At 49.2% G+C, this 12,315-nt stretch overlaps 1 protein-coding gene across 2 annotated transcripts in view; it reads right to left on the bottom strand.

The window, feature by feature from the left end:
- MYH10 (myosin heavy chain 10) overlaps window positions 1-12,315 on the bottom strand; it is an 88,884-nt gene that overhangs the window by 30,451 nt on the left and 46,118 nt on the right. For both annotated transcript variants that reach the window (XM_036394334.2, XM_054516833.1), the window contains 6 exons: window positions 10,870-10,962; window positions 7,958-8,021; window positions 5,770-5,868; window positions 4,392-4,535; window positions 3,987-4,082; window positions 134-252 (listed from right to left, as the gene is read on the bottom strand). In XM_036394334.2, the coding sequence (XP_036250227.1) occupies window positions 134-252; window positions 3,987-4,082; window positions 4,392-4,535; window positions 5,770-5,868; window positions 7,958-8,021; window positions 10,870-10,962 (615 nt within the window). The remainder of the gene's footprint in view (window positions 1-133; window positions 253-3,986; window positions 4,083-4,391; window positions 4,536-5,769; window positions 5,869-7,957; window positions 8,022-10,869; window positions 10,963-12,315) is intronic.

The raw sequence follows: 12,315 nt of genomic DNA, 5'->3' as shown, positions 1-12,315 counted from the left end.
CAGAGCTCACCTGTTCTTTGGTCTGGGCTCTGTGGACCTTTCAGAGCTCACCTGTTCTTTGGTCTGGGCTTTGTGGACCTTTCAGAGCTCACCTGTTCTTTGGTCTGGGCTTTGTGGACCTTTCAGAGCTCACCTGTTCTTTGGTCTGGGCTTTCTGCACGTAGTCCCGGCCCACCTTGATGCGGGGGGTGAGGATGGCGCGGGTGAACTCCATGACGTTCATTCCCAGCAGGTGGCAGAGCTTCTGTGCGACTGCGAGGGACACACGGACACGGGGACAGAGGGACAGAGGGGCAGAGGGACACAGGGACAGAGGGGACACGGGGACAGGGGACAGAGGGACACAGGGAGCACTGAGACCCTGCCCTGCTGTGTCCCCAAGGCTGGCAGAGCTCTCCACAGGGACACAGCTGGACGTGCCTGGGGAGCAGGGAAAGGCTGGAGTTCATCAGGAGCCAGCTCATTAACAGCTCATTTAGCTGCTCTGAAAGGGAATACATCCCTTTTCCGATGCCCAGGAAAAAAGGACAGCATGGGGACATCACACATCAAATCCACCATCCTAAAGGTGCCTGAAAACCTGGCTCAGGGCAGGCAGCTGTGCCAGCCCAAAGCAGGGCTGTGCCACCTTGCCAGGGAGCTGAGCACTCCCCAGGACAGGCTGGCACAGTGGGAGGGGTCCCTTCTGGAATGGGATAACCTTTAACCCAAACCAGCCTGGGATTCCAATATTTCACACAGAACAGCAGCACAGGCAGCAGTGCACTCCAACAGCAGGAGCCTCCTGGTGTCATTTCATTATTTAAATGTGCATTACCCACACCAGCCCTACAGGCTCCTGCTGCATCAGTCCCTCCCCTGAACACGAGGCCCAGGAGCTCGGGTGGCTGTGATTCCACACTTCTAAAAATGACAGTGACACTGAGGGTATTTTTAGATCCAGGGAAGTGTTGCCCTTTAGCAGGAAGCTCTCCACACCACCCAGTAAGAACTTGGCCCCTTATCTTTATCATCTGATAGCTTCTTTTACTGTCAAAATGAAAATAAAAAGCTGGATTTTTTCAAATAGCATTGGAAAACAGATGTTCATACTAATATAGGAGAGTTTCTGCTGCATTATTTTTTTCTTTAGTATTAAGAAAACTATTATTGCTCTTTAATGTTGAGATTCTCTGTCTGGCCATATGTTCACTAGAAGGGTTCATGACCTGACACACAAGCAGTGAGATCAGGGGAGTGTCACAAACTGAGCACTCCTTCACTTGAGCCACAAACAGGAGCATTTCTGGGCTCTGAGCAAACAAATCTGCACCAGCACATCAGATAAAACTCACAACCTCAGGGGCCAAGCAGGAAGTGCTCTCAGGATCATTAAAATAAACAAATAAAACAAGGACTTGAAAGTATTAAGTAGCCAGGGGATGTTGTAAAGGATATTGCAGTGCAAGGAAGGAGGGTCCCAGAGCACCCCAAATACCACACTCAGCTCCTTGCATAACCCAGGGACATGGAGTTTATTGTCCCAGCCTTTCCAGTCAGTCATAAACTGTGCTTCAGGTGAGAATGATCCAAATAAACCCGAGCAGGTGAGATCCCAGCCAATGATCCCAATAAACCACATCAGGTGAGAATGATCCCAGTAAACCACAGCAGATGAGATCCCAGACAATGATCCCAATAAACCACAGCAGATGAGATCCCAGCCAATGATCCCAATAAACCACAGCAGGTGAGATGCCAGCCAATGAACCCAATAAACCACAGCAGGGATGATCCCAGCCAATGATCCCAATAAACCACAGCAGATGAGATCCCAGCCAATGATCCCAATAAACCACAGCAGGTGAGATCCCAGCCAATGAACCCAATAAACCACAGCAGGGATGATCCCAGCCAATGATCCCAATAAACCACAGCAGGTGAGATCCCAGCCAATGATCCCAATAAACCACAGCAGATGAGATCCCAGCCAATGATCCCAATAAACCACAGCAGGGATGATCCCAGCCAATGATCCCAATAAACCACAGCAGGTGAGAATGATCCCAATAAACCACAGCAGGAGTGATCCCAACCAATGATCCCAATAAACCACAGCAGGTGAGATCCCAGCCAATGATCCCAATAAACCACAGCAGGTGAGAACGATCCAAATAAACCACAGCAGGAGTGATCCCAGCCAATGATCCCAATAAACCACAGCAGGGGTGATCCCAGCCAATGATCCAGAGCAGGTGGTAGAAGAGACCTCAAGTATCACCCAGTTCACCCCCTGCCACAGGCAGGGCACCTCCTTGTTTGTTTGTAATGAGAAAGGACAATTGAAAAGGTGGGACTGGAGAAAACCGTGATGTCCTGAGCCATGTTTTATTACTGCTGCGGTTTGGACAGAAAGTTCTGAATTAATTACAAAGCCAAGATACTGAGGAGCTCCTATCAGAGGTGAACATGAACTTTATGAGGTTGCTTTGAACTTCTGCCCTCCCGGCTGCAAGGTCCCTTCCCAGCCTGGTGAGCATGAATTGACTCTCCAAGCACAGCTCCTCCATCCTCCTGAGCCACAAAGGCTCTGTGGCTGCTCTGATAGCTGTACTTGAGCCCAGGATTTGTTTATCTACATTCACCATCTCCAGGGGAGAATTTGGTTCCCAGGTTCTTTGAATGGGTTCCCATCTCAGTGCCCACACAAACTCCTCCCACCCACACAGGCAGTGCCTGGCTGTGTCACACCCAGGCTCTGAGCAAGGGGAGTCCCTGCAGGGACACTGATTTCTGCAGAGGATGCAGGGAAACCCTCACAATGGGATGTGACAAGAAAAGAGAGATCAGTTACCCTCAATTCCTCCAGAAAGATGCAGTAACTTAGACCATATACCAAATTCTTAAATATAAGAGAGCAGAATATGCTTTGTGATCTGAGCTTTTCATCCTTTTGGCTTTAGAAGTCAGAATTTTGGATCCAGAACTATAAATATCCAGAGTATCAATGTATTTATAGCCAGTGTTGTAATTCAGAATTGATGTCTAAAAACCAGTGGTAATGCAACTACAGACAGCCAAGAAGCATCTCTGTCTTTCCACCCTACACCTTCCACAAGGACCATGACCTGGGTGGGTTCTCTAAACCAGGAAAAGCCCAAAAAATTAACCCCACACCCATCTTTTCTCCCCATTGCAACACAAAGTGCCAAAAGCCAGGTCAGTAACTACTGACCTCTAACCTGGGCAGCACCACTGCCCTCAGAAAGGACAATTTTGGGCTTTACAAGTGACCCAGGAGCTCAGGAATTTGGGGCAGTTACAGGATGAGACCAGACAAGAAGCTGAGCTCAGCAGCTCCTGGGAATGGGGGTTCCTCTGCCCCTCTCCAAAATGCCTCTCTTGAGAACATTTCAAAGGCTGGCACTGCAGCCTTCAATAAAAACCTCAAATGTGCCTCTCAGCAGCTCGTTGGGTTTTTTTGGGGGGGGTGGGGGAAGAAATGTATCCTTCCAAAAGCTGATTGCATTGCAGGCACTGATAAATTCAGTGTCAGCCACGCTGCCAGGACACTCCAGAAGCGAGCCTGCTCTAAATGCAGCATTCCTGTCCTCAGCCACTGCACCAGGGAAGTTGTGCTTGGCTCCAGGGCTCTTATCATTGGCAACAAAACTGCTCTCAGCAACCAAAGCAAACAAACTGATTTAAGCATGAACTTCTTGCTAGGGCTTAAATCTTTGGAGAGAGCAATAAACAAGATTACAACCAAAATACTTGTTCCAAGCTTAGCAGCAATGCAAACAGCATCAATTCCCCTGATGGACATTTGCATTTGTCTGCAGCAGGAGATGGAAAGGGAGAGGTTTAGGAATTGTTTGTTGGTGCCATCAGCCCAGGCCCCTCCCAAGGATGCTCAGCACTGCTCTGTGCTTGCCAAGATTGCCCTGGACAGGGCAGGCAGAGAGCTCAGCACAAGCCCAAGGACACCCCCAGACATGGGAACTCACCAGTGTTCTCTGGCATGGAGGCCTGGTCTGTGTTCCTCTCCTTCTTAAAGGAAATGTTTCCAAACTGCAGCACTGAGGACACCACTTTCAGCATGGCTGTGATAACAAGACATTGCATCAGTTCCATGGCACAGGGCTCAGCTGAACACACTTTCCTCCTGTTTCTTGTGTCACTCTCCTTCCAGATTGCAAGGAGAAAGAAGTTCAGGGAGGAAATACAGTTTGTACTGTGCTTTTTGGGCAAATGGCTTGAATTCAACTCCAGTTGGAGTTAAGCAAACATTTTCTTCAGGCTGTCAGAGACACTGAAGCAACATTAAACTTGGTGACACTAAATTAGCAGAGTGTGTGTGTGAGAGAGAGAGGGAAAAGGACCCTGGAAATTCCAGAGGCTCCATAACTTACACAGGATCTCATCGTGTGAGAAGCCCATGATATGCATGGCTTCCATTGTCTCCTGGAAGTTGTCCTTGTCTTGTTGCCCAGGGATGGGGATGTAGCCATTAGATAAAAATCTGTAATTGTTAAATCCCTCGAGCAGCAGGTCAGCTGTGTTGGGGGAAGGGGAGGAGACAGAAAAATAAGCTCAGCAATGCTGTTCACACCCACCCGTGCTCTGTTCTCACTCAATTCCCCAGCTCTGCTTTAGGAAACCAGTCCCTCAGAAATGGCTACAAGCCAGGAGAGCAGCTTCTGAAACCCTAAAAATACCCTAAAAATACAAGTCCACCTCCCAAGCTGAGGCCAGACTGAGACTCTCCCTGCAGCAACCTCCACAAGCTCTTCAATGCATTACACCAGCCCCAGAACATTAACCAGATCCATCTCAAATCCTCATCTGGAATATCCTGAAAGGAAATCTCTACTGAAAGCTACCAGACCCAGGCAGAAATGGAGCTGGGGATTGATGATCCCATCAAGGATGTGAGCACCACCTTATCTCCTACAGGAGGAGTGGACCAGTTCTCTGAAGTCTGTATCTTTATGAGCTCCAGTTATCACAGCCCACCAGGAATTCCCAAGGAGGGAAAAAAAACCCAAACAGAGCTGAGATAACCACCCCAGCACTGCCATGGCTTGAAGACAGCCCAGGGTTTCACTGGGTTTGGGTTAAATTTCTCTGTAGGCTGGAGGAGATGGGACTGATTGTTTCCATCTGGGAACTCTGCACTCCAGTCCAGGGATTCCCAAACTGGGCTTTGGCAGGGAGGAGACACTGCCTTGGAATGGCAGAGTGGCTCCCCAGCACGTCTGATAAAACCCAGTGTCACAGACATATTTTCTGAAACATCCTTTCATTAGGATCTTTTCTCCTGAGAGGCTGGGAAGCTTCAGCTTCTCCATCTTTTGCTGCTTTGGAATGTGATTTGGAGAACTGTTGACCCAGCATGTGGAATTGTTTTTACTTGATGACCAATGACAGCCACCTGTGTCGAGGCTGTGAGCAGTCACAAGATTTTATTATCATTCTTTTCCTTTCTTTTCCTTTCAAGCCTTCTGATGAAATCTTTTCTTCTATTCTTTTACTATACTTTTAATATAACATATATCATAAAATAATAAATCAGCCTTCTGAAACATGGAGTCAAGATTCTCATCTCTTCCCTAGTCCTGGGACCCCTGTGAACAGCACCACACCCCAGCAGTGACTGCAGGGCAAAGCTACCCAGCCTCTCCCTTAATGCTCACCACTCACAACCACAGAACCACTCAAACCCACCCTGTACCCCTGAAACAACCAATGCAGCACCCAGTGGGTGTCAGATGGACACTCCCAGCTTACATTTGAGGTGTTCTCCTGCTCCAGCCAGGAGCTGGTAGAAGATGTGGAACGTGCGCTCGTCCTTGGCCTGACGCACGGCTCGAGACTTCTCCAGCAGGTCTGGGGTCACCTGGAGTCAAGGGCCACCTGCAATCCCAGCTTCACCCTGCTTCAAAACCTACTGAGAGCCCCAAAGCAGGCCAGGGAACCAGCCTGAGACCAAAGAGAATTACAGGAGTGATGCCCAGAGCAGCTGGGGCTGTGCCTGGATCCCTGGCAGTGCCCAGGGCCAGGCTGGACACTGGGGCTGGGAGCACCTGGGACAGTGAGAGGTGTCCCTATAGCAGTGAGAGGTGTCCCTGGGGCAGGAGGAGGTGTCCCTGGGGCAGGAGGAGGTGACCCTGGGACAGGGGAAGGTGTCCCTGGGGCAGTGAGAGGTGTCCCTGGGGCAGTGAGAGGTGACCCTGGGACAGTGGAACTATCCCTGGGACAGGGGAAGATGTCCCTGGGGCAGTGAGAGGTGTCCCTGGGGCAGGGGGAGGTGACCCTGGGGCAGTGAGAGGTGACCCTGGGACAGTGAGAGGTGACCCTGGGGCAGTGAGAGGTGACCCTGGGACAGTGGAACTATCCCTGGGACAGGGGAAGGTGTCCCTGGGGCAGTGAGAGGTGACCCTGGGACAGTGAGAGGTGTCCCTGCCATGGCAGGATGGGCACTGAGGTCCCTTCCACCCCAAACCAGGCTGGCATTCTGTGACTGGACCAGGTCCAACATGGACTTTAGTGACTGAGTAAGAGATTTCCAGCTGGTAGAAACCCACTGTTCATCCCAGCCAGCTCCTGACATTTCTACACTCCCATCCCTGCTTCCCCTGCTCCTTGCAACCACCACTGTCTGCCATGGCCCAGCTGCACTTTTGGTGAGGGGGAGCTCCATCCTTCTCCATCATCACTTCCATTGAGGTCCTAGCTGAACTCCTAATCCCAAAAAGCAGCAGCTGCTGAACTCACAAGTCCTTTACTATCCCAAGTGCATTTGCCATTCCCTCCAAGCATTGCCTTTTTCCATAACAATCCACACTGCCTTTCAACAGCTCCCAAATTCAATTCCTGCAGCAGGTAGTGCCTGATTAGCTGCCATGAGCTGTAATCTTATTTCATTTCTTTATTTCTTGATATCCCGTATTGTAAAGCAAATGTAGGACAGGGATTTGAAATGACAGTGGCAAGGATGGGTTCCTGTGATGAAGAAGAAATTCCCCAAGAGTTAAATCCTCCTGGTTTTCACAAAGCTCTGGGCAAAACAATTCATCTGGACTTTCCTAAAGGCTGCCTTCATTCCTGTGCTGTGGTGAATGAAAAAAACCCACTTATCATTGCAGCATATTTTGAATAACTATAGATCTTTCCCAGCCTTATTGGGAAATCACATTTTCTGACAATTCCAAACACTTAAATGTTCGGATCGAGCAGTTTCAAAACACAGGAACCAAATGGAAACTTAACTACAGCATTGTTTATGATCAATATTCACTTAATGTTGTTTAGCAAGACTCCCAGCTCCATCCTTTTATGACCACTCCACTGCTATTCTCCCAGAAAACTCAAAATTACACAATGCATTTTTAACACAGAGAAAACAACTTCAGGGAAGGGCTTTCAGTGCCAGTGTTTCGACTTGGTTTTCCACTCATAAACAAGAACAACTCTTAGAGCTAAAACTGAATTCCCTTTGGTATTAATTACAATTAATCAAGCATAGTAGGAGTCCTTGTGTCACTGAACCTTCGTGGCAGCCAGAAGAGCTGGGCTCTGTCCTGGATCAGGAGCTGCTCTCCAGGCAGGGGCTGCTCCTGGCACCACACAGAGGCTCAGCTCCTCCTCAGGAAGGCATTGGGGATTTTCAGAAACGTTCCCAGCACAAGCACATTTCACATGGTTTCCCTTTCTAACACAGCCTGGCTTGAAGGCCAGCCTGAAAACCCTGCAGGTTCCAGGGGGTGGGATTTGGGAGTTTAGGATTTCTGAGCACACAGAAGCTGCTGAATCTGTGATATTTGAGCAGTTATTTTGAAACAAAGGGAGAGATGGATGCTGTCAAAGGAATGTCCAAGTGTGGCAACCTCTCACTGCATTCCAATGAATTCTAGGGTTAAAAGCAAAACAAAGCAGGGCAGCTGCATTTTGCAAGATGTGGCAGGAAAAAGGATACAGGTCTCAATGTTGGCCCCAACAATGTAACCAGTGACATCAAAGTTAATCCTGATGAATTTGCCCTGCAAAGGAAAGAAGATTTTTTCATAATTACTTTTTTTTTTTTTTAAATGAAGACAATGTTGTCCATACCAGAGATAACCCAAATGCACTCATGGCTCAAGGATTTCCCAGGTTCAGAGGGAACCTTTCCCCTTCCATGGGCTCACTCCAAGGGAGCACACAAACACACTCCAGGGATGGGGGAGCTCCTAGGGCAGACTTATTTATTTGTAGTATTATTTCTTTGTATTTATTTGTGATCCAAACCCCTCTGAAGGTGAGACTCCATTTTCCCTGAGCACACACTCTGAGGTGGGGGGCAATGATGGGATTCCTTCCAGGTGTGCACATTTCTGGGGCATTTTCTGGTGCCTGAAGGGCCCCAGCTCCTCAACCTCCGGTGCTGCCTGGCCCAAAGGATTTCTCCCTCCTTTCCCAAAAGGCCTCCACGGCCCCTCTAAGGGCTCAATTCTGTTGACACCACCACAGCACTGAGGCCAGGGCTTTGGAAAAGCCATATCAGAGGGAAGCATTCAGTGCTGCCACATCAATCCAGCAAGGCCACTCTCCTGGCCAATACAAACCAGAGACTGATCCCCTGGAACACAAGAGAACTGCCTTTGGGACAAGAGAAAATGGGGGAAAATAAAATCCATTGGCCATTGGGCTTCTCTGAGTCCTGCCTGGGTTACCAGGAGCAGGGCAAGGCTGAAGCACCTCTCACTCCGTGGCAGGACAGAGATTTTTAAATCAGGTTGGAAAATGGCTGTTAAAGATGATTTTTTTTCTGCATGAGATGAGACCATCTGCAATGAATTATCCTGGTTCCTTTATGAAAACAGAGCTGGAGCCATCAGAGTGATTATGTTCATGATGGAAATGCAGAGCTCAAAATAACACAAACCAGATGCTAACATCTTTTAGGGGAAGAAGTTTCTCATTAAATTAGTACAGCCTCTGATGGATTCAAGACAGGTAACAAAGTGGAATCACTGTGCAGTGAAACCTGTTGATGTTATAAATCCTGTACCCAGCTCCTATAAGCATCAGGAAACATTATAAATAACAGGGCTGGAAAATTACAAAAGCTGAATTTCCACAGAACTGTGCTCTCCCTTCTCAGCTGAAGGGGCTGATGGATTTAGTCATACAGTTTTCCAGAGTTCTTATCATGGAGTTGAGTTCATGCATTATAAATCCAAGCAACTGTTGAAATGTCAAAGGCAGACAAGAAATCTTTCATTTGTTCTGTAAATTGTAGTGCTGTTCTTGCAAGCAAAATGATTTAATACCTCCTGAGCACTTTTGAAGTTGTACTAAAAACATCTTCCCCCTGAAATAAGAGATGGCTTTTTTGGTTTTTTTTTTTTTTTGCCTTCAAAGGAGAGGAAGTTCTAAGAAGTGGTAAAAAGCTATTTATTCATCCTGAGTTCCACCACAATTTTTAAAACAATGGAACCCATCAGAAGTGGTTATCAGCCACCAAAACACTGTGAACAGCAGGCAGGGACCCAACAAAAACATGGAGCAGCTACAGCAGTGCCTGCCACCTGGGCTAGGTCACACAGTGGCCTTTTGACTTTCCTGCAGTACATCAGGACGTTGAGATGGGGTTTTATGTGTGCTTTTGCAGAAACTCAGGATGTTCTCCCCAAGCCAAGCACTGGATAAAGTCACAGCTCTGCACAGGAAGGCTGCAGGCTTTGCCAGTGCCATGGGGTGCCCAGGCCTTGGCACCTGACAGCAAGCCAGCAGCATTTGTGCACACAGGCCCAGCCCAGCTCTGTTTGATAGACTGTGAGCTGCTGTCAGCTCAGGGGTGGCTGGAGTCAGAATAAAATCACTGTGCCAAGAGCCAGTGAGGAGGTGCCTTCAGTGAGCCCAAAAAGCAGAAGGCATTGTAGGAGAACCTGGACTCATGGAGGAAGGGGAGAGAGAAATCTCCTGATACAATCAGAGAACACCTGGCACAGGGAATTCCTGCAGCAGCAGCAGGGATCAGGGCACAGCTCTGGGATCAGGGCACAGGCTCTGAGATCAGGGCACAGGCTCTGGGATCAGGGCACAGGCTCTGGGATCATGGGCACAGGCTCTGCAGGGATCAGGGCACAGGCTCTGGGATCATGGGCACAGCTCTGGGATCAGGGCAAAGGCTCTGGGATCAGGGCACAGGCTCTGGGATCATGGGCACAGGCTCTGGGATCAGGGCACAGGCTCTGGGATCAGGGCAAAGGCTCTGGGATCAGGGCACAGGCTCTGGGATCATGGGCACAGGCTCTGGGATCAGGGCACAGGCTCTGCAGGGATCAGGGCACAGGCTCTGGGATCAGGGCACAGCTCTGGGATCAGGGCACAGGCTCTGGGATCAGGGCACAGGCTCTGCAGGGATCAGGGCACAGGCTCTGGGATCAGGGCACAGCTCTGGGATCAGGGCACAGGCTCTGCAGGGATCAGGGCACAGCTCTGGGATCAGGGCACAGGCTCTGGGATCAGGGCACAGCTCTGGGATCAGGGCAAAGCCTCTGGGATCATGGGCACAGCTCTGGGATCAGGGCAAAGGCTCTGGGATCAGGGCACAGCTCTGGAATCAGGGCACAGGCTCTGCAGGGATCAGGGCACAGGCTCTGCAGGGATCAGGGCACAGGCTCTGCAGGGATCATGGGCACAGCTCTGGGATCATGGGCACAGGCTCTGGGATCAGGGCACAGCTCTGGAATCAGGGCACAGGCTCTGCAGGGATCAGGGCAAAGGCTCTGGGGTCAGGAGGCTCTGCAGGGATCAGGAAGCTCTGCAGGGATCAGGGCAAAGGCTCTGGGGTCAGGAGGCTCTGCAGGGGTCAGGAGGCTCTGCAGGGATCAGGGCACTCACAAAGCGGGAGGAGTTGTCGTTCTTCACGGTCTTGGCGTTGCCAAAGGACTCCAGGATGGGGTTGGCCTGCAGCAGCTGCCTCTCCAGCTCCCCCTGCAAACCACAGAGACACAAACACAACGGGTTTACCCAGAGCACAGGGCCCAGGTGCTCTGCCTCTCCTGCAGTCACCTCCCCTGGTGTGGCAGGGCCACCACCTCCACAGGGGCATCCTCATCCTCCCCTCACTCCCAAACCTGCAGCTGCCTCCATCCAGGGCTGAACGTGGCTGGATTTTGGGTGGTGTTTGTTTATCAAAACACAAACAGAGACACACACACACAGACAGAGCAGGGACCAGACAGGACTTGATGGATGTTGAAAGTCACTGAATATGGGAAAGAAAATTCACATTTAGGGCTAATGAAATCAGGCACAGACCTTTGAGTGCTTAACTGATTTAAGGTTTTAGGTTTAAACTTTGTGCTGGCAATACAGCTATCTCAGAACACCTATTTCCAAACTCAGAAATACTTATTTTCAAACCTACTTTCAGGTGAGTGAAACTCCCCTTCAGTCAGCCAGACTGAAACTCATCTCATTGCATCACCTCTGACCTGGCCACACCAGAGCTGAGCAACACCAATTACAAACACTGCTTTCCAATTGCTCAATCCAGCCAGCATTGCTCAGGGTGCTTAATGCATTTGTTAAATGCTTCTGTCAGCTCTGGCCAATGAGTTTAGAATTTGAAGTACTTATCTCAAGGAAATTGCACAACAGCTTTTACAAGTTCTGTCCGTGAGGAGGTCTGGTAACAAAAAAAGTCTGTGCTGCTTCCAAGAGCCCAGGAGGCACAAATGTACACAGGAAAATATATTGTCTTCTTGCTCTGAAGGATGGTGTGGGGAAAAAAAAAATAAGTGAAGCTGTCTGGAATGTAGTCTCCAATCCGACATCTGTGTTCATGAACCTGCTTTTTCCAATTATTTATAGTCTTGGTGAATAAAGGCCCAGACCAAGCATCAAAGAACAGGAAGCATTAAGTCTCTTAAGGCTTCCACGCAGGGTCAATTCTTAGACAGGAATTTTTAAAATTCACTACTTAACACCTAAAAGATTTGATTTGTATATTGAAATATATTTCAAGCTCTCCTGGAAATAAATGGCTGCACCTTCTCTTATGTGACCTCAAGTTATCTGCTCAGAAGTTGCTTACTTCCAAATGTGCTCCCTTTGGGACAACACATTCCCTAAATGCTGGGGTGGGTAAAGAAGGAATAAATACAGAGGGAATAAATGTGAGTCCTGGCCCAGAGCAGAGCCAGCAGTGCCATGGCAGGGCTGCCAAGGTGACAGCCTAAAAGCACTTTTAAACTGACAAAAAACTGCAACTGGAGAGAAACTGGATGCCTGTTACAGCCACTCTGTGCTGTTGTATTCTCCAAATTCCCCAAGGAAAAGCCT

Source organism: Molothrus ater, chromosome 19 (assembly GCF_012460135.2).
Source record: "Molothrus ater isolate BHLD 08-10-18 breed brown headed cowbird chromosome 19, BPBGC_Mater_1.1, whole genome shotgun sequence".
Taxonomy (NCBI): domain Eukaryota; kingdom Metazoa; phylum Chordata; class Aves; order Passeriformes; family Icteridae; genus Molothrus; species Molothrus ater.
The sequence above is the reverse complement of the archived record's forward strand: the minus strand, read 5'-3'. Positions and strand labels throughout refer to the sequence as shown.